The 20,043-nt window shown below is 52.1% G+C and overlaps 3 protein-coding genes and 2 long non-coding RNA genes across 12 annotated transcripts in view; 2 read left to right on the top strand and 3 right to left on the bottom strand.

Annotated features, from left to right (window-relative positions):
- The first annotated feature begins 463 nt into the window (after positions 1–463).
- Positions 464–1,363, top strand: LOC146421599 (uncharacterized). The gene is made up of 3 exons (XR_014848659.1): positions 464–854; positions 1,176–1,240; positions 1,338–1,363. It is a non-coding gene; the product is annotated as an uncharacterized LOC146421599 (long non-coding RNA).
- Positions 1,364–1,468: 105 nt separating this feature from the next.
- LOC146421598 (uncharacterized) lies at positions 1,469–3,775 on the bottom strand. 5 transcript variants are annotated; one of them, XM_085047209.1, is made up of 2 exons: positions 1,602–3,770; positions 1,469–1,513 (listed from the first exon to the last, which is right to left on the bottom strand). In XM_085047209.1, the coding sequence occupies exon 1, from the start codon at positions 3,718–3,720 to the stop codon at positions 1,603–1,605; it is 2,118 nt and encodes a 705-aa protein (XP_084903335.1). In that variant the 5' UTR covers positions 3,721–3,770; the 3' UTR covers positions 1,469–1,513; position 1,602. The 5 variants fall into 5 exon arrangements, with proteins under 5 accessions (XP_084903335.1, XP_084903339.1, XP_084903337.1 ...); XM_085047213.1 differs by lacking the exon at positions 1,469–1,513 and having other exon boundaries at positions 1,533–2,024; positions 2,178–3,775; XM_085047211.1 differs by lacking the exon at positions 1,469–1,513 and having other exon boundaries at positions 1,533–2,084; positions 2,178–3,774.
- A 138-nt stretch (positions 3,776–3,913) lies between these two features.
- Positions 3,914–6,574, bottom strand: LOC146421597 (uncharacterized). The gene is made up of 3 exons (XR_014848653.1): positions 6,347–6,574; positions 5,314–5,427; positions 3,914–4,160 (listed from the first exon to the last, which is right to left on the bottom strand). It is a non-coding gene; the product is annotated as an uncharacterized LOC146421597 (long non-coding RNA).
- Positions 6,575–7,370: 796 nt separating this feature from the next.
- Positions 7,371–20,043, bottom strand: part of LOC146421593 (uncharacterized) — a 34,624-nt gene continuing 21,951 nt past the window's right edge. Inside the window, exons 4-6 of one of the 4 annotated variants that reach the window (XM_085047271.1) lie at positions 14,011–14,249; positions 13,818–13,918; positions 12,910–13,725 (exon numbers count right to left, since the gene is read on the bottom strand). In XM_085047271.1, the coding sequence (XP_084903397.1) occupies positions 13,611–13,725; positions 13,818–13,918; positions 14,011–14,249 (455 nt within the window). In that variant the 3' untranslated portion in view covers positions 12,910–13,610. Of the gene's footprint in view, positions 7,630–12,909; positions 13,726–13,817; positions 13,919–14,010; positions 14,250–20,043 lie in introns of those variants that run through there. The other 3 variants (XR_014848643.1, XM_085047273.1, XM_085047272.1) reach the window with 3 other exon arrangements.
- LOC146421596 (killer cell lectin-like receptor subfamily B member 1B allele A) lies at positions 7,769–10,993 on the top strand. The gene is made up of 6 exons (XM_085047302.1): positions 7,769–8,330; positions 9,045–9,140; positions 9,717–9,845; positions 10,061–10,215; positions 10,434–10,549; positions 10,637–10,993. The coding sequence occupies exons 1-6, from the start codon at positions 8,246–8,248 to the stop codon at positions 10,752–10,754; spliced, it is 699 nt and encodes a 232-aa protein (XP_084903428.1). The 5' UTR covers positions 7,769–8,245; the 3' UTR covers positions 10,755–10,993.

The following is a 20,043-nucleotide window of genomic DNA, read 5'->3' as shown; positions in this document are numbered from 1 at the left end:
GATTCCGGTTCTGTTTCTGGTTCCGAAGGAATTCCCAATCCTGGTTCTGGAAGGTTCTGGAAGATTCCCATTCCGTTTCCAGAGGGATATCCCAGTCCCGGTTCCGGTCCCAAAAAGCTCCCGATTTTGGAGAATTCTGGTCTCATTTCCAGCAGAATTCCCGGTTCTGGAGGATCCCAGTCCCGGTGGGATATCCTGCTCCCTGTCCCGGTTCCGGTCCCGTTTCCAGCAGAATTCCCGGTCCCTGTCCCGGTTCCGAAGAACTCCCAGATTTGGAGGATCTCGGTCCCGTTTCCAGCGGAATTCCCGGTTCTGAAGAGCTCCCGGTCCCGTTTCCAAACGAATTCCCAGACCCGGTTCCGGTCCCGTTTCCAGCGGAATTCCCTGTCCCGTTTTTCCAGGCTCCTGGTACCAGTGGGATATCCCGGTCCTGGTCCCGGTCCCGGTTCCGAAGGGTCCCGGTGGGATATTCCGGTTCCGATCCCAGTCCCGTTTCCCAAGGAATTCCCAGTCCCGGTCCCGCTTTTGGAAGGTTCCGATCCCGGTTCCAGGGAGATCTCCCGGTCCCGGTTCGGCTTCTCAAACCCTCCCGGTTCCGAAAGGCTCCCGGTTTTGGAGAGGTTCGGTTCCGAGGGAATTCCCGGTTCCGGTTCTGAACAGCTCCCGGTTTTAGAGGATCCCGGTCCCGGTGGGATATCCCGGTCCAGGTCCCGGTCTCGGTGGGATTCCCAGTCCCGGTTCCGGTTCTGGAAGGTCCCGGTGGGATATCCCGGTTCCGATCCAGGTCTCGGTTCCAGAGGAATTCCCAGTTCCATTTCCAGACGAATTCCTGCTCTCTGTCCCGGTTTTGGAAGGTCCCGGTTCCGGTCCTGGTGGGATATCCCGGTCTCGGTGGAATTCCCAGTCCCGGTCCCGGTTCTGGAAGGTCCCGGTGCCAGTGGGATATCCCGGTCTCGGTGGGATTCCCGGATCTGGTCCCGGTGGGATATCCCGGTCTCGGTGGGATTCCCGGTTCCGTTTCTGGAAGGTTCTGGTCCCGCTGGGATATCCCGGTCCAGGTCCCGGTCTCGGTGGGATTCCCAGTCCCGGTTCCGTTTCTGGAAGGTTCCGGTCCTCGTGGGATATCCCAGTCCAGGTCCCGGTGGGATTCCCTGTTCTGGTTCCGGTTCTGGAAGGTTCTGGTCCCGGTGGGATATCCCGGTCTCGGTGGAATTCCCGGTTCTGGTTCCGGTTCTGCAAGGTCCCAGTGGGATATCCCGGTCTCGGTGGGATATCCCGGTCCAGGTCCCGGTGGGATATCCCGGTCTCGGTGGAATTCCCAGTCCCGGTTCCGGTAGGTTCTGGTCCCGGTGGGATATCCCGGTCTCGGTGGAATTCCCGATTCTGGAGGGTTCTGGTCCCGGTGGGATATCCCGGTCTCGGTGGGATTCCCGGATCTGGTTCCGGTTCTGGTCCAGGTGGGATATCGCGGTCCAGGTCCCGGTCTCGGTGGGATTCCCGGTTCGGTTCCGTTTCTGGAATGTTCTGGTCCCGGTGGGATTCCCGGTCCCGGTCCCAGTAGGATATCCCGGTCCCGGTGGAATTCCCGGTTCGGTTCGGTTCCTATCCCAGGTGCAGCCGCTGGTGCCGAAGGAGAGCAGAGCTGCTCCGGAAACCTTTCCCGCAGTGTCCGCAGGTGTGCCGCTTGTCCCCATTGTCCCCAAAGGTGTGCCGCTTGTCCCCATTGTCCCCAAAGGTGTGGGGTTTGTCCCCATTGTCCCCAAAGGTGCGCCGTTTGTCCCCATTGTCCCCAGAGCTCTGGGATTTGTCCTCATTGTCCCCAAAGGTGCGCCGTTTGTCCCCAAAGGTGTGAGATTTGTCCCCATTGTCCCCAAAGCTCTGGGATTTGTCCTTATTGTCCCCAAAGTTCTGGGATTTGTCCTTACTGTCCCCAAAGGTGCGCCGTTTGTCCCCAAAGGTGTGAGATTTGTCCCCATTGTCCCCAAAGCTCTGGGGTTTGTCCCCATTGTCCCCAAAGCTCTGGGGTTTGTCCCCATTGTCCCCAAAGCTCTGGGATTTGTCCTCATTGTCCTCACAAGCACAGGGTTTGTCCCCGTTGTCCCCGCAGCGGCAGGGTTTGTCCCCACAGGTGTAGGATTTGTCCCCAAAGGTGTGGGGTTTGTCCCCGCAGGTGTAAGGTTCGTTCACACAGTTGTAGGGTTTGTCCCCATTGTCCCCAAAGGTGGGGGGTTTGTCCCCACAGGTCTGGGGCTTGTCCCCATTGTCCCCAAAGGTGTGGGATTGTTTGTCCCCACAGCCATAGGGTTTGTCCCCATTGTCCCCACAGCGCCAGCAGGGCAGCAGCTTCTTCCTCCTCCTCTTCCTCTTCCTCCCTTCCTCCTCCTCCTCCTCTTGGTGATGTTTGAGGGAAGCTGAGCTGCAGGTGACACTTTGCCTGCTGTCCCCATTGTCCCCACAGGTGTGGGGTTTGTCCCCAAAGGTGTGGGGTTTGTCCCCATTGTCCCCACAGCTATAGGGTTTCTCCTCAGCCACCCCCGAGCTCCACCCCAAACCCTTCCCACACTTCCCACAGTGGCCGGAGTGACCAATGGTCAGTCTGGAGTGACCACAGCACTGTCCAGAGTGACCACAGCACTGTCCAGAGTGACCGAGGGACAATGCCAGGTGGCCAAAGCCTTGCCCAGAGTGGTCAAACCCTTGTCCAGAGTGACCATAGCATTGTCCAGAGTGGCCAAACCCCTCCCCAGAGTGACCACAACCCTCCCCAGAGTGACCACAGCACTGTCCAGAGTGCCCAGTGGTCACTTTGGAATGACCACAGCCCTGTCCAGCGTGGTCAAACCCCTGTCCAGAGTGACCACAGCCCTCCCCAGAGTGACCACAACACTGTCCAGAGTGGCCAAAGGGCACTTTCAGGTGGTCAAACCCCTGTCCAGAGTGGCCACAGCACTGTCCAGAGTGTCCGCAGTGGCTGGAGTGACCACAGCAGTGTCCAGAGTGGTCACAGCCCTGCCTGCAGTGCCCAAAGGTCACTTTGGAGTGACCACACCCCTCCCCAGAGTGACCACAACCCTGTCCAGAGTGTTCAGTGGTCACTTCAGAGTGACCCCAGCCCTGTCCGGAGTGCTCAGTGGTCAGTGGGAAGTGGTCAAACCCCTGTCCGGAGTGTCCGAAGGTCACTTTGGAGTGACCATAACCCTCCCCAGAGTGACCACAGCCCTGTCCAGAGTGACCACTGGTCAGTCCAGAGTGACCAAACCCCTGTCCAGAGTGTCCAGAGTGGTCAGTGGTCACTCCAGAGTGACCAAACCCCTGTCCAGAGTGTCCAGAGTGGTCAGTGGTCACTCCAGAGTGACCAAACCCCTGTCCAGAGTGTCCGGAGTGGTCAGTGGTCACTCCAGAGTGACCACAGTGGCGCCGCTGGTGAGCGTTGCGGTTGGAGCTTCTCGTGAATCCTTTCCCACACTCGGGGCATTTGTAAGCTTTTTCTAACCGATTTTTCCACCCAATTTTTCCCTTTTCCTCCCCATTTTCCCACCCTGCTTTTCTTCCTTTTTCCTCATTTCTCCACCCCGTTTTTCCTCCTTTTTCCTCCCCGTTTTTCCACCTCGTTTTGCCTTTTTCCTCCCCGTTTTCCCACCCGCTTTTCCCCTTTTCCCGATTTTTCCACCCCGTTTTTCTGCCTCTTTTCCCTTTTTCCCCGCAGCTTCCCCACCCCATTTCCCCTCTTTCTTCCCCATTTTTCCACCTCGTTTTTCCTCCTCTTTCCCCCCAGTTTTCCCACCCCTTTTTCCCTTTTCCCCCATTTTCCCACCCCATTTCCCCTCCTTCTTCCCCACCGTTTTTCCACCCTTTTTCCTGATTTTTCCACCCGATTTCCCCATTTTTCCACCCCATTTCCCCCAAATTTTTCCCTCCCCGGCCACGCCCACGCCCCGCCCTGCCACGCCCTGGCCCCGCCCTGCCACGCCCTCTCCTCCCCCCGCGACCCCTGGGGGTTAAATTTAGGGAATTTTGGGGTCCCTGGGGGTCCCAGGGGGAGGGGAAGGGGGGGAAGGGCAGGTTTGGGGTTGGGGTTTCCCTGGAGAGGAAGATTTGGAGTTCAGGATCTTCATCTTCATCATCTTCATCTTCATCATCCTCCTCGCTCGGGGTGGAGTCTGGGGGAAATTGGGGGGAAAATTTGGGATTTTGGGTTAATTTGGGGTGAAATTGCAAAGAAATTGAGAGAAATTGCAAAGAAATTGCAAAGAAATTGAAAAGAAATTGCAGAGAGAAATTGGAGGATATTGGGAGGAATTGGGGAGAAATTGGGGCAAATTGGGGGAAATTTTGGGGGAAATTGGGGGAAATTGGGTGAAATTAGGGTGGGGAAAGGGAATTTTGGGATTGGAGGGAAAGGGGATTTTGGGATTGGGGAAAAAGGGGAAAAAATGGAAGGAAATGGGGGAAAAAGGGGGAAAAGGGGAAAAAGGGATTGGGGGAAAAGGGGATTCTGAGATTGGGGGGAAAAAGGATTGGGAAAAAGGGGAAAAAGGGGAAAAAGAGAATCCTGGGATTGGGAAAAAAAGGGAAAAAAATAAGGGATTGGGGGGAAAAAGGGGATTTTGGGAATGGGGAAAAAGTAATGGAAGGAAAAAGGGGAAAAAGGATGGAAGGAAAAAGGGGAAAAAGGGATTTGGGGAAAAAAAGGATTCTGAGATTGGGGGAAAAGGGGATTGGGGGAAATGGGGAAAAAGGGAATCCTGGGATTGGGGAAAAAAGGGAAAAAAATAAGGGATTGTGGGAAAAAGGGGAAAAAGGAAATTTCGGGAATGGGAAAAAGGGCATTGGGGGAAAAAGGGGAAAAAGGGAATCCTGGGATTGGGAAAAAAAGGGAAAAAAATAAGGGATTGGGGGGAAAAAGGGGATTTTGGGAATGGGGAAAAAGGGATAGAAGGAAAAAGGGAAAAAGGGGAAAAAGGATGGAAGGAAAAAGGGGAAAAAGGATGGAAGGAAAAAGGGGAAAAAGGGGAAAAATGGGGGAAAAGAGGATCCCACAATGGGGGAAAAAGGGGAAAAGGGAATCCTGGAATTTGGGAAAAAGGGGGAAAAAAGGGGGAAAATGGGAAAAAGGGGAAAAAGGGGAAAAAGGATAAAAGCAAAAGGGGGAAAAAGGGGAAAAAGAGGATCCCAGAATGGAGGAAAAAGGGGAAAAGGGAATCCTGGAATTTGGGAAAAAGGGGAAAAAAAGGGGGAAAAGGGGAAAAAAGGTGAAAAAGGGGGAAAGGAACCCCAAAAAGGTAAAAAAGGTTAAAAAAGGTCAGAGCTCACCTGCAAGGACAACCCTGAGGATTTCCCACTCCTTGGAGTCATTGGGGTCAGGAATTCCCAGATCCTCCTCAGGCTCCAGCCGGGAAACGATGTTGGGGTTGGGAATGGGGAAATCTGATCCAAAAAAACCCCAAAAAAAATCAGAAAAATCCCAAAATTTGGTTGGTTATGGGTCTGTTTGGAACAGGGAAATCTGCCCCAAAATAATCCCAAGAAAACAAAAAAAACCCCAAAAAACCACCAAAATTTGATTGTTATGGGTCTGTTGGGAATGGGGAAATCTGATTTAAAAAAAACCCAAAAAACATCAGAAAAATCCCAAAATTTGGTTGGTTATGGGTCTAATGGGAATGGGAAATCTGCCCCAAAAATACTCCCAAAAAACCCAAAAAAACCCCAAAATCGGGTTTGTTATGGCTCCATTTAGAATGGGGAAATCTATCCTGAAAACCCCAAAAAACCCCTTCAAATAAAACCCAAAAAAACCCCCAAAATCAGGTTAATTACATCTCGATTTGGGTTTCCTCAAAAATTTTAATTTAAAATCATACCGGATTTCATCCCAGATTTTTTTGCGGAGGGATTATTTTGGGGGATTTCTTTTTGGGGAATTATTTTTGGGGATTATTTTGGGGATGGCAATTTTGTGGGGTTTTACCCCAGATTTTTTAGATTTTTTGGGCTATTTCGTGGGAATTTTTTTTGTTTGTTTCTTTGTTTTGTGGGAATTTTGGGGTTTTTTTTTAGGGGTGGATTTTTTGGGGTTGTTTTTTTCCGAAAATTCCGATTTTTGGGGATAATTTGGGGTTGATTTCGAGGGTCTCAGCCCCCTCCTCACCCAGCGGGATCAGACACTCCCAGTTCTGCACAGTGCCTGATTTTATCCCAGATTTTTAGGATTTTTGAGCTTTTTTGTGTGATTTTTGGGGGGTTTTTTGGGGGGGAGATTCTTAATGGGGTATTTTGGGGTTGATTTTTAGGAAATTCCGATTTTTTGGGGGATGATTTCGGGGGTCGCAGCCCCCCGCCTCACCCAGCAGGATCAGCGACTCGTAATTCTCCTGCATGATGCTTCTTCTTCCTCCTCCTCCTCCTCTTCCTCCTCCTCCTCCTCCTTTCCCGGGGGTCTCAGAGGTATCCGGAGCCCCAAAGACCCCCAAAGACCCCCGAGGGTCTCCCCGGCCCGGGAAGCTCCGCAGCTCCGCCCGGAATCCGGATGGAGGAGCTGCGGCTGACCCAGGAAGTTCAGCCCCTGAGCCGGCGGAGCTTCCTCCTCCTCTTCCTCCTCCTCTTCCTCCTTTTCGTCCTCCTCCTCCTTCATTTTCATCTTCATCCTCATCCCGCTCTCCTCCTCTTCAGCTTCATCTCATCCTCATCCCTCTCTCCTCCTCCTCTTCCTTTCGTCTTCATCCTCCTCCTCTTCCTCATCTTCCTCTTCCTCATCTTCATCCTCCCCCTTTTCCTCTTCTTCCTCTTCCTCCTCCTTCATCTTCATCCTCATCCCTCTTTCCTCCTCCTTTTCCGCTTCTTCATCCCCACCCTGCTCTTTCCTCCTCCTCCTCTTTCTTCATTTTCATCCTCATCTCTCTCTCCTCCTCTTCCTTTTCTCTTTCTCCATCTTCAGCCCTCTCTCCTCTTCCTCCTCGTCTCTGTCTTCATCTTCATTCCACTCTCCTCCTCCTCTTCCTCATCCTGCTCTCCTCCTCTTCATCCTCATCCTGCTCTCTTCCTCCTCCTCCTCATCTCCATCTTCATCCTCATCCCTCTCTCCTCCTCTTTCCCTTCATCTTCATCCTCTTCCCTTTCTCCTCCTCTTCCTCCTCCTCTTTCTCCATATCCATCCTCATCCCCATCCTGCTCTTCTCTTCTTCATCCCCATCCCTCTTCTTCCTCCTCCTCCTCTTCTTCTTCCTCCCCATCCCTCTTCTTCCTCTTCTTCTTCATCTCCATCCTTCTCTCCTCCTCCTCCTCCTCTTCTTCATCCCCATCCCGCTCTTCCCTCCTCTTCTTCCTCCCCATCCAAGGGACAGAGCTGTTGGCACTGAGGGGACACGAGAGACAGCAGGGCGGAAACACTAATTTTATTGCAAAAGCAACAAATAATACAATAAATAACACTGTTGGAAAACGTACCATGTTAAAAATTTTGTATAACTGCAGTCAAAGGGCTCTGTGTTTACCTCAGAAAAAAGAATTTTAGGGTTTTTTTCCAGGGTATTGTTCCACCAGGTGAGGTCTGGTGAGCTCAGCTTATCAACAGACTGGAGCAACCCAAAAATAAAGTTCTCAGCAGAACAGCAGCTCCAGTTAAGACATCTAGTTAGGAAAGGAATAATAGGAAAACTGAATACTGAGGTTTTGCTCAACTTTGGCCCAATGAACACTGACTCAATAAATTTCTACACTCAGGGCTGGGAAAGCAAAGCTGGCAGCTCCACAAAACATTTTCTGTCCATTTTCAGACACCTCTGGCATTTCATTGATCAATTTGCCAATGTTTCATTTCTCCCTCAATGACATTTTATCAATTCTCACCTCTCAGAGATCAGGGCCAACCTCCTGCTCTTCTATTTTCACCATTTTAGGGCAGCCAGGGTGGCTTTTTCTCCAGCAGCACCTCCTGCCACAACTCCCTGTCCTTTCCCCCATGGGGACAAACCTCAAATCCCAATTTTCCTTTCCCCCATGGGGACAAACCCAAAATCTTGATTTTCCTTCCCCTGGAGACAAAATCCCACCCCTCCCAGCCCCTCCCCGGGGTGTCAGGGTTGTGATGAGGGCAGGAAGCTCCAGTCCAGCGGTCAGAGATGCTTTGGCTTCCTGTCCCCTCCTCTGAGCCACCAGCGCAGTGTCCCCACACTGTCCCCACCCAGTGTCCCCACGCTGTGTCCCCAAACTGTGTCCCCAAGCTGTCCCCAAGCTCTGCAGGGACATGGAGGATGAAGAAGGCTACATGGTGTTGGACCGACGGAGCAAGCAGGGGGCTGCAGGGAGATCCTCAGCCCTGCAGGGTGCAGGTAAAGGGGTTCAGCCCCTCTGGGGACCCCCAGGTGGGTGGGGGACAGGAACTGGGGGATGCTGGGGCTGCTTTTGGGGTGGAATGGCTTTGGTGCTCAGGCACTGCTTCACCTCCTCATCCTCTTCAGCTCAAAGCTGGGTTTGTAGGATGATTTTTAAGCCCTGACTGCCCCAGGCTCCTGTTTGAGCTTCATCTCTGCGTGGAGAGGCTGAGCTGGGCTAACTGAACTCCACACCAATTGCCATTTCAGGGGTTTGTTCTTTCTAGGGGTCACTGATTGGAGCAAAAGCCCCAAATCTGCCCCAATTCTGCAGCCCTGCCATGCTGAAGGGCAGCTGATGCCTTTGGAAATCCTCATCCAGCTCTTGATGCTCCTTGTCCATCTTCCCTGAGCTTCTGGGCGTTCCTGCTTTGTTTCCTTCTACTGCTGCTTGTGCCTCATCCTTTGTCCTGCTGACTCCAGTTTGGGTTTCCTTGTGGAGAAAAATCAGCAGAAGAATCAGAACCGTTTGGGTTGGGAAAGACCTCAAAGATCACAAGATATAACCATTAATTAAAAGGTTTAATTCCTGCTGTGAGTAACTCTGCAGGGAAAAACCCATCGAGGTTTGAACCCTGGGAGCTGCCAGGCTCTGAGCTGCTTTTGGGGACAAAACAACCCAAATCTGTAGGGTGACACCATGCGACCTGCTGTCCCCTCTGTCCCCTGCAGCTCCAGGCTGTCCTCGGTGGCACCGCGTGGCGCTCGGGGCTGGCTGGACCGGGAATGTCCTGCTGGGAGTGGCCGTGGTGGCTCTGGGCTGCTCGTGTGAGTGTGGGGAGGGGACAGGGGGGACACGGGGGGACACGGGGACAGCCTGACAGCGGGGAGGTGACCCGGGGGGTTGTGTGGCCATGGGGAAAATGTCTCGGGTGGGTCGGACAGCCCCGGGCTGAACTCGGGCTCACCCAGAGCCACCATTCCAGCAGCCCCGTGCCCAGCTGCTGGGACATGGCTGTTGTCACCCCCAGCACCCCCAAACCCCCCCGGGCAGGCGGCAGGGAGACCCCGATGGCTGCTGGATGTCGGGGAGACCCCCAGAGGGGCAGGGCTGGGGGAAACCCCCCCAAACCCAGGGCTGCCAGCTGTGCCCGTGTGGGGCAGGGGGTGCTGAGCAGCTCCTCAGCCTGGCCTCAGAGCCTCGGCGCTGCACGAGGGGGACAGAGGCTCTGCGGCTCTCGGAGGTGGCACCAGAGCCGCGGTGACACCTCGAGGGGCCACATCCTGTCACCGGCACGAAGCCACCGTGGGTGGGGACAGCTCTGAGCAGGGGCAGCTCAGGGCTGCACAGTTTGGGGCTGGCAAGGTGCTGTCACTGCTCAGCTCTCTTTCCTTCCTCTGCAGCTCTGCTCAGGCAGCCGGAGAACCAGGGAAGCTGCAAAATCGGGAATGGGAATGTTGGGGATATCAACAGCGTCCGGGAAACATTCCTCCAGGAGCTCAGGGAAGTTTTCTGCCCATCACAACCACTAGGTAACAACTCTGAGGTGTCTCTGTTCCAAAAAGCTTCCCAAAATCTCATGGCACACCCAGATCGGAGCCCCAAGGGCAGCTCAGGGTGTTCCCGGGGAGCAAATGGGAATGAAACAAACTAATCAAACCGGAATTAAACTATGGTGCTTCTCTGGTTCTGCGGGGGATGCAGTGGGGACTTGGTGACATAACCCAGCTCTGATCTCATTTTCCAGCGGCTCAGGGATGCAGGATTTGCCCTCAGGGTTGGACACTGGGAGGCACCAAGTGCTACTGGGTTTCCACTGGACAGAACCCTTGGGAGAAGAGCCAGGAGGAGTGCAGAGATCACGGGGCGACGCTGCTGCTGCCGTGGGATCAGAATGAGCTGGTGAGTGAATGATGGGGTCAGGGAGGTGGGATGGACTGGAGGGCTGGTGACACCATGGGAAGGGTGAGGAGGTTCCCAAAATCCCAAGATCAGCCCCTCCCCGTGTCACCCCCGGGTGCCTCTGAGGGACACATTGGGTCTCAGTTCTGGGCTGAGCACAGAGCCCATTTTGGGGTGACAATCCATGGCCATCAGGTCACCGTTTCTTCTTCCACCAGGAATTCCTCAATGAATCCCTGCAGAAATTCAAACGCAGCTTCTGGGTTGGGCTGTGGTTGCCTGAAGCTGGGAAAGGTTGGATGTGGGTGAATGGCTCCAGCCTGGACAGAAACCGGTGAGCACTGGGGGTCAGGGGACACAAACACCCCAATGTCACCTGAGGGACTCCAGGGGTGACCCAGGCTATATCCTGTCCCTGCAGGTTCCAGCTTGAGGAGCACCCTGGAGAATGTGGGACAGTCATGGGGGATATGATCAGCTCTGAGATTTGCAGCACAACGTTGCAGTGGATCTGCCAGAAAGAAGCCACCAAACTCTGAGCTGGGGGCTGGAGAGACACTCGGGGGGGATGTGGAAGCTGCTGCTGTCACTGCACAGCCACCTGCACAACTGGACGGTGACATTTCCTGCCTCTGCTCTCTGCTGTGTTCAAACCACATCATCAACAAAGAGCAAAACCCCTAAAATTGTGTTTCCCTGGCTGCAAAGTTCGGCGAGGCTTCTGCCTTAGATAAATACTTCTTATATTCTTATATAAACTAAGAATACAGTTTGTATATTCCAAGTTGTTTCACTGGAATCTGCCCCAAGGCATCAATCACAAGACCTTCAGTCATCACCTCAGGGCTAGGCTGGAACAGTAAATTTACTCTTACATTTTTTTACTGGAATAAAAGTACAACATTTACTCCGACAGTGAATTGCCATCACATTTGGGATTCTTTGGCTGTTGCCGTCAGCATGGCCCAGAGCTGCTGCTGTGAGGTTTTTCTCCAGGAGAAAAGTCCGAGAGACCCTGGGAGGGAAATGGGAGCACATTGACCCTGCTGGGGTCAGTGAGGGGTTGGAAAGGTCTGAGTGCTCTGGGAGAGTCAAACGAGAACTGTGCTCTCCTGAAGTTAAAGAGCTGCAAATGCTGATCCTCCTCCCCATAACAGCTGACAGAACCCGCAGGCAGTGCTGGAGGTGAACTCTGATCGCTCCGATCTGCTCCGGCAGAGCCCAAAGCTCTGCTCTCCCCAAATTCCCCTCCAGCACTTCCCCCGCCGCTGCAATCCCCGCCCGGCGGCTGAGATGTCGCTGCTCGCTGGGAGAGTCACGGCATAAAACCTTCCTGAAAAGGGTTTATAGTGCCTGGGAGAGAATTTCTGGGGTTTGTGGGCTCCGCGGGTTCTGCGGCTCCTTCAGGGATCTGGGGCGGCACAAACCCCTCGGTGCAGCTTTTAGATTCTTTATTTTATTTTTATCTTTTCTTGCACTCGCAGCTCGCTGGTCCCTCGCTGCGGCTCCTTCAGGGACGCGAGGCGGCCGAGAGCCCTCGGTGCAGCTTTTAGATTATTTATTTTATCTTTTCTTGCACTCGCAGCTCGCCAGTCTCTCGCTGAGGCTCCTTCAATGCCCGGGCGGGGGCGGAGGTGCTCCTCAGGGCGGCTCTGTTTATTACAGCTTATTGTATTTTTTATCTTTTCTGTCCTTCCCACCCCGCCCGTCTCCTTCAGGCCGGGCCTTCCTTCCATGAGGGATCACACAGCTCTTCCTTCCAGAGCTGGAAAGCAAAATCGCGGCTGCCCCACGGCCAACCCCACTGCCTTCCACAGCTCCAGCCTCGGCTCTATTCCCTTTACTTCGCACCGATGCCTCTCTGCTCCTCCCCTGACAGCGCCGAGGAGCGACATTTCACCCGCGGGCACCACGTCCCTGCATTTCCTCTGTCCCATGTTGCCCATTCTGTACTTATGCAGCCGCCAGCAGCCACTTCCATGGCTCTGCAGGAGCTTCCCATGGCTCAGGGTCTCTCTCAGGCATCCCCTGCTCCGGCCTGGGCTCCTGCCGGGGCTGCAGGGGAGTCCCTGCTCCATCCCAGCCTCACCCACAGCTCACACCGAGCTGGACCTGCAGCTCCAGGTCACACCGAGCTCCCGCCGGTTCAGGGCAGCAGCGATTCCTTGGCCTCCTGCCGGAACATTCCGGGACCGTTCATTCCCCGACATTTTGAGAATGCCTGAGGAGCTGCTCCCACCTCAGGGACGCCTTTATATACCCTGCGCAAAGCCCGCCTTAGCTCCCATTGGCTGAATCTCCCGCCACTCCTCGTTCTCGCGCGCTGATTGGCCAGAGCTGCTGTGAGGGACGATCTCCCTCAGCCCCCCATCGCTTTGATTTCCCCCAAAAAGCCAAAATCTCCCCAAACCCCTTGGGCTGAGCGGAGGAACGGACAGGCTTTGGGCAGAAAACTCCCAAATCGTTGTTCCCCAGGCTGGGAAGGAGAAACGGAACCAAACTGATTCGGGAGCTCCAGCAGCTCCTCTCTGCCGGCCCAGCTGAAGGCCTCGCTGGCTGCTGGAGGCTGCACGGGCAGACTGGGAGCACTGGGAGCACTGGGAAGAGGCTCTGGCTCAACTGAAGCCCCCGGAGCAGGGGCAGCAGGGCAAGGGACAGGGCTGCAGGTGCTGAGGGGACACGAGGGACAGCGCGGCCTTGATTATCATTTATTGCAAAAGTAATAAAATAATACTGTAAATAACAACAGCAGTATTGGCACTGTAAATACTGATAGGGTCACACAGGGACATCTCAAAGAATGCTCTGAGTTAGGAGGGACCCACAGCTCTTAAGGAAATGGTCCCTGTGGGGTCAAATCCACACCTTGGCATTATTGCTACCTTACACCAAGGAAGGTCACATTCATATGGAAGCCCCTGTTCATAGTCTGTATGCAAAGAAGTATATATCAATGTATATGCACAAGATTAGTGTAGAAATACAGTGTTAGGAGACTGTTTTTGAAATCTGTTTCCACAGCATTATATCCGTATATATAGAAAAGATCACTGTAGAAAAATGCAGTGCAAGAGAAACAGGATTAGTTCTGGAATGGCTGCAGAACGATAAAGCAACCTCCTGCCCCAAGCAAAGCACCCACATATCAGCTTCCTCACCATCTCCTCCTCCTGCAGGTTCATCTCCTGCAGATCAGGAACTGAGCTGATCATGAGATCAGAACCTCGGGTGACTCTGAGCAGAGGCACTGAGGTGATCATGAGAACAAACACTGAGATGACACTGAGGGTCAATGCAAGGCAGGCGCTGCAGCTGAGGAAGGAAATCCCTGTCCTGGGGGGAAGAAATGAACCTTTGACTGCTCAGCGTGGAGGAGCTCCTTCCTCTATCCTCTGTCACAGCTGAGTTTGGGCTCTGCTGCACATATACTGCATCTTATTTGAGCAGCTCCCACTCCTCAGCCTATTCTCAGCCAGGAACACACAGTCTGCATTGCCCAGCACAGGAAACCTGAAAGGAAAAGCAGAGACAGCGCTGGAACCTCAGGAGAACACCTTGTGCCCCTGTGCCCCCCAGGCCCTGCCTGTGCCCCCAGGACTCACAAGGAGCTGAAGTTTCTGCCATCCACCCACTGCAGCCACTGGTCCTGTCTGTGCAGCCCGACCCAGTAATCGTCGCTCCCACTGTGGCGGAACAGGAACTCCTGGCAAGCAGAGAGGAGCAAACAATGGGAGCTGCACCCCTGGCCCAGGAGCTCCCCAGGCTCCCCTCAGCCACCCCAAACCCCTCACTCACCATTTCCTTGTCCTTCAGCACAGCCAGGGAGGCCTCGAGCTCAGAGCACTGAGCCTTAGCCTGATCCCAGGAGCGGTGATCCCTCGAGAGGAAGTAGCAGATCCCTCGGTACCCAACCCAGCCATCGGGACAGGCCAGCAGCCGCGGAGTGTCAGAGCTAACCGGGGTGCCAGGAGTAACCGGAGTGCCAGGAGTAACCGGAGTGCCAGGAGTAACCGGAGTGTCTGCACAGCTTCTCCCTGCAGAGCAAACAGAAGGTCTGAACATTCTCCCCTCACGGAGCAGCCCGAGCTCCCATTGGCTGATTTTCCCGCTCAAACCCCCTCGGCCCCAGCGATTGGCTGATTCAGCCGTCACTCCTCGCTCTCCCGCGCGCTGATTGGTCAGAGCGGGGCTGAGGGACGATCCCGGCCGTGAGGGAGCAGTGAGCCCGCAATGCCCCGAGGGGTTGGGCTGAGGCTGCTGCTCCTCCTTACCTGACATAGCACACAAGGACAACGCCAAAGCCGAAAGCAGGGCCACGACCAGGAGCACAATCAGCGCAATGTAGGTGAGCACGAGACGGGACCTGATCCTATCATCTGGAGCGGGAAAGAGTCACAGGCCGTGAGGATGGAGCTGTCCTGAGCAGGCCCAGCCCTCACATCCCCACCCAATGCCAGGGGAGCACAGGAGGGACCCTCAGCCCGTGTGCCACTCACTGAGCTGGCAGCAGGAACAGGGACAGCCAGGGGCCGGGCACAGCCTGCAGGAGGACTGTCCAGGGCCAGGGGTGTCAATCCCATCCACTGCTGGGGCCCAGCAGAGCACCAGGCCTCTTCCATAGCCCTGGACACAGCAACACCCTGCCAGCCCTGTGCTCCTGGGCTGACACTGTCCATTGTCCCCTCCCTACAGACCAGTGTGCTGGCCCTACAGTCACCCAGATATCCTCCAAGGGTGTTTCTGCGTATGAGTCCTGTTGCTGATCCATCCTGGCAATCCTGGCACTTCTCTCCAATCCCATCCCTGGGCTGGGATTCACTCTGCCCCAACAGAGAAGCAGCTTCTCCCTGCCTGTGCCCAGCAGGATCTGACAGCTGATGCAGTCCTGTACCTCTGGTTGCTGCTCCATTCTGGGAACCCAGGGCATCTTCGGGAATCTCAACAACAGCTTCATCCCCCCTTGGCCTCATTTCAGACTCACAGGTAGAATCTCTCTGGTTGTGCCCAGCAGGATCTAGCACCTGAGACAGCTCTGCAGACCCTAATCTGTCGATCTTCTGCTTCCAATAACCAGGATCTTGCATCCGAAGGACGTGTACACCCCCAGCAACCTGTGCACCACTGGAGCAGAATCCGCTGGCCGTATCTTCACCCACTGCCCACTTAGAAGAAAGATCTCACTCCTGAGACATCAGCAGCAGTGCTGGCACACTCATATCGAGTCCATTTTCCAGTGCAGCTTCAGAGCTGTTTTCCCAACAGACTGAAGAGCAGACGATGAGAAACCCCCGCCGCTCCCGGATTGCACAGACGTCTCCCTAAAACCCACGAAGCTCATCTGAGCAGTGCTGTGGGGCGACGGCCAGGCATGGTACATATAGCCCATTCGGACCAATCAGCACGCGAGAAGGATGAGTGACAGGAGGAATCAGCCAATGGGAGAGAGGGGCGGGCTCCACACAGCGCAGGAAAGCCTTTTCGGTCACTCCATTTCTCCGAAATCACATCAGGTTACTGCAGCTCTTGGTGCTGTGCTGGGCTGGGCAAGAGGCCAAGGATTTGCGGTGGGTGAGGCCAGAATAGAGCAGAATAGAGCCCCGGCCGGATGCCAGGGTGGAGCAGGAGATACCTGAGAGAGACCCTGAGCCCTGAGAAGCTCCTGCAGAGCCGTGGAAGTGGCTGCTGGTGGGACTTGTGGGGAATGACCACTGGAGCAGCTTTTCAGAGGGGTTGTGTCCCCTGGGAGAGACCCCAGGCTGGAGCAGGACAGGGATTCCTCTCTGGGACCATGATACCAAAAGCAGCCCGAAAATGACCTTTCTAACAAATGTTTCTAATCTGAAGCATTTGAAAGCAGCTGTTCTTTCTTCATTGGTGCTGAACACAACCCGAGGATCTCTTCTTTAATCTGATTTGTGGGGTAGAACTTCTGAATAGGGTATTTGTTCCAACCCGGATCACACATATTCATTACTGAACATTTCCTGGCTAATTCATAACCCTTTCCTGGTACTCATTTCCATCCATCCACCTCCTGCTCAGAGTCCTTTTATGGTCCTGGAGGATCATCTAAAGGGGTTTCTGGTGGTTGCACTCACTGATGTTACAGCTCAGCTTTCCTCAGAATTGCTTCTCATTCCATAACTTGGCCAAACTCTCACTGTAGTTCTCTTTCTTTGTTCCTGTCCTAATTCAGTGCACCTTTATCATCCTGTAGCACGCCTTTATCCCCTTTTATCTCTCTGCTAGTTAATCTTTAAGCTCCATCCAGCACCTCTAGGGGAGCTGAAAACTTCTATTGTCTCTTCTTGATCAAGTCTCCCCTTTTTTTGTGATTCTGTGCCTTTTTGGAGCAGTCCCAGCACAAAGTGTCACAAGGACTCTGCCATGGGATGATGACACACCCAGAGCAGTCAGATGTTGCAATTACAGTGTATCCAAGTTCAATTACAATGTATCTAACTCCAATTAAAATGCACCCAACTTCAATTACAATATACCCAACACCAGTTTTTAAAATGTATCCAAGTGCAGATATAAAATTATTCCTCCTTCTCCCTGAACCCCATTGGGTTTGGGGACAACAATCCCATTGTCCACAGACCTGGAGTGTTTTTAATTCCAGAACAAATCCCCCATGAAATGCTGCCCAGCATCACCGTGTGGCTCTGGGTGACAACAGCTGGCAGAGTCCTTTCCCCTCGGGCTGGAGAGCAGTCAGGGCAGAGCCTTGAGGTGCTCCTGAGTCCTGGTGGAATTTCTGCCCTGCTGTGTCCAGTTCTGGACAAATGCCCACAGTAAATGTTTTATCCAAAGATCAGATGGAGTTACTGATCTCTGGCTCACCTTTTTCCCTGGCCTGGATGAGGTTTGATAGGTTTGACCACAAAGCAGCTCACAGGACTTGAATTATTCCTCTGCCCCTGGGTTTTATCTTTATTCTCAACAAAGAATTGAAATCTCTTTCCCCCTAACCAGTGAGGATTCCTGAGAGATTTTACTCAGTTGTAAATTAAAAATAGAATTCATCCTTTTTCCATTTCTGTGGCCAATGTGGAGTGGGTAAATCCCACAGAATTCCCAAAGCCTTGCTGACTTGTCCCACTGTTCTTGCTATGAAATGGGACCCTCTGGCTGAGGACATTCCTGGAGGAGCTCCAAAGTGTGCAATGATTTGATTTAACAATATTTTCACTACTGCTTTTACAGGGAAACATTTCAGGCCATCTGGAAATGGCACCAATTAAAAGACAATTAATTAAAAGACAGAAATGCTGTGAAGTCAATTCACCAAAAACCTCATTGGGAGTTTCCAGATTTGAGAGCTCCCAATTCTTTATTCACAGTATTTGGGTCATTTCTTCTACACGTGCCACACTTCTGAGTCTTTGAAGGAACAGTTTCAGTCATTTTGGAGATAATTCCTGTCTTAAACCTATCTAAAATTTAATGTTTGAGTTCACTGACAATCTCTCACACCATGTTCAGAGGTGGTTTAATATCTGGCAGAGTGATCTCTTGGGAAACCAAAACACGTGCTCTTCCTCTCTGTGGCTCTTTTTGGCCCTGAGCACTTATGTCATTATTTAGTATTATGTATTTCTCCTGTGCTCTGCAGTGCAGAATGGAAACTTCAGCATGGTTTGCATTTCCTGTAGGCTTAGATCAAGATGAACTCTGCTGATAACAAACATCTCTCTGCTCAGAGTTTGGCACTAAGGCAAACCACACTTAGAATCCCTACTGATGTTTGCTTTTCTTCCCCTCAGCCTTAATTTCCATATCAGAGCAACCACTTGGTCCTTCTGTGCTGAAACAGCTCATGGCAAAGCCTTAGATTAAATTACATTGTTCAGGGTGGGGAATGCAATTTCTGCAATGCATTTTCGGCTGTAAACAAAGTTATTTCTTTCTGTGCCATTTCCAATCTGAGTTCTCTATCAGGCTTGGCCTTTACATCCGGTTGGCCTGAAATAAACTTCTTCAGTTGTTTGTAGTCACTGATGACCTGGAATGTTTCTGATTTTGGAGTCAGAAGCACAACAGGATTTTGAATTTCAAAGATAATTTCCTGTCCCATTGTCCTGTTGACTGAGCTCAGTCAGTGGCTCCTCTTGTGTCCCAAACCCTTCTGTCCCACCTGTGTCCCACTGACCTCAGCCTCTGTCCCAGAGGGAATTTTGGGATTCTGAAGCAGCAGCTCCATGGCTGTGACTCCTCACGATCAGCTGGGACACCCTTGGCTCAGATTATTGAGCTGCTCAGGAAAATTTGCAGTGATTCACCCCTGAGCCACTGGGATTGTGCCAGAATTACTTGGAAAGATGTTTGCTCCCAAAAGTGAATAATTAAAGACATTTTCCAGCAAGCCCAAAGCCAGAACTTATCAGTGTTTTCTTAGGTTGTTCTAACACAGCCCGAATATGATCAGCAATAAACAATAAAATCTTTTGGGTAATTTCAAATGTCCATATCATAGTCATTAATTCCTGACCATCCCAAGGAAGGTGTGAAATTCCCTCAGTTTATGGCTCTGCTGAGTTTCCTTTGACCACAGATAATTTCAAACCCCAGAACTGTCCCAGTTCATTTTCACATTTTAGCTTTTTTTCTCAATTCCCTGTGACCATTTAATGCTAAAAAGCTTAATAATTCAAGACTTGGGTCTCAGCCCTGTCCTTCAGTGCCTCTCAGGAAAACATCAGAGCCCCTTGGGGATTAAAACTCTTATTTTCCACTCATTCCTTTGCCAATGGAGTCCCAAAAACTGTGGGGCTGATTTGAAATCCTCCTGCTAACCCAGGCCTGGCTGTGGATTTTCCACTCAAATGTGCAAAGCTCCTGGCTGGAATGGCCAGAGATGTGCAGGAAATGTGTCCTTTAAACCTCTGCAGTGACTCCTCCCAAATTCTCTCCCAGTGTGGTTAGGAGTGTGGATGGATTAGCTCCCACATTTTATTAATTGCTATTAACTCTTGTGCTAATTGATCATCTTTGCCATTAGCCTTTGGGACTAGGAAATTGGGGTGATTTTATACAGATTCACATTCCACCATGAAAAAACACCCTAAAAATCTGTTAGTGACAGGTAAGGAGCCTTTTCACCTTTATAGTTTTTGAGGATTTTGTAATATCTGTGCCTGTTTTTAATTTTAGTTTCATTCTTGCAGGTTCTGTTGTTTGTAATTTTGCAGAAATCTCTCTGCCCCCACATTGTCTGTTACTGCAGTTTTTATTTACTTTGCAAAAGGCTCAGATGTGACGTTCTTTCCTGTCCCATGAGAATTGAAGGATACACCTATTTATACTCAGGACTAGACACATTTCCATCTGAATTTCCCCTTCATGAGACTTGATCTGTTTTTTCAATTTTTCCAGCCTATTTCCCCCTGATAATGGTTCTGGAGAGCTGGGCAGGTGCAAAATCCATGAGTTTTTCATCATTTCCCCAGTTTGAATTCAATTGGGTGTAAAAAAGGGCTCATTTGACTGATAGTTGTGACAAAGTCACCACTTCATTCCCCTTGCAGGATGTTTAATTTGGAATAAACAGCTCCTGTGCCTACCAAAAATCCCAATTTTCCATTTCCCAGAGGCACAAACTTCTGGTTTTCTTCACAATTTCTCTGCTCTTGCCAGGAGAAAGAGCTCAGGCGAGTCCTGGGTTTCACCTGAGGATCCCAAAGTCCATCCTTTTATAAAATGCACTTGGATTTGTTCTCAGTCTTTCTAATGGAGGTTGAGGAACTCACAAGACTCCTGCCTGGGTGCAGGTGCTCTGCTGATTTCATCTCTAAATGATGTTATTGCATTGCCTTTAATGATTTA

Source organism: Lichenostomus cassidix, unplaced genomic scaffold (assembly GCF_008360975.1).
Source record: "Lichenostomus cassidix isolate B80296 unplaced genomic scaffold, HeHo_3.0 HiC_scaffold_33, whole genome shotgun sequence".
In the NCBI taxonomy this organism is placed as follows: domain Eukaryota; kingdom Metazoa; phylum Chordata; class Aves; order Passeriformes; family Meliphagidae; genus Lichenostomus; species Lichenostomus cassidix.
Note: the sequence above shows the minus strand (reverse complement) of the source record. Positions and strands in the feature narration are given on the sequence as shown.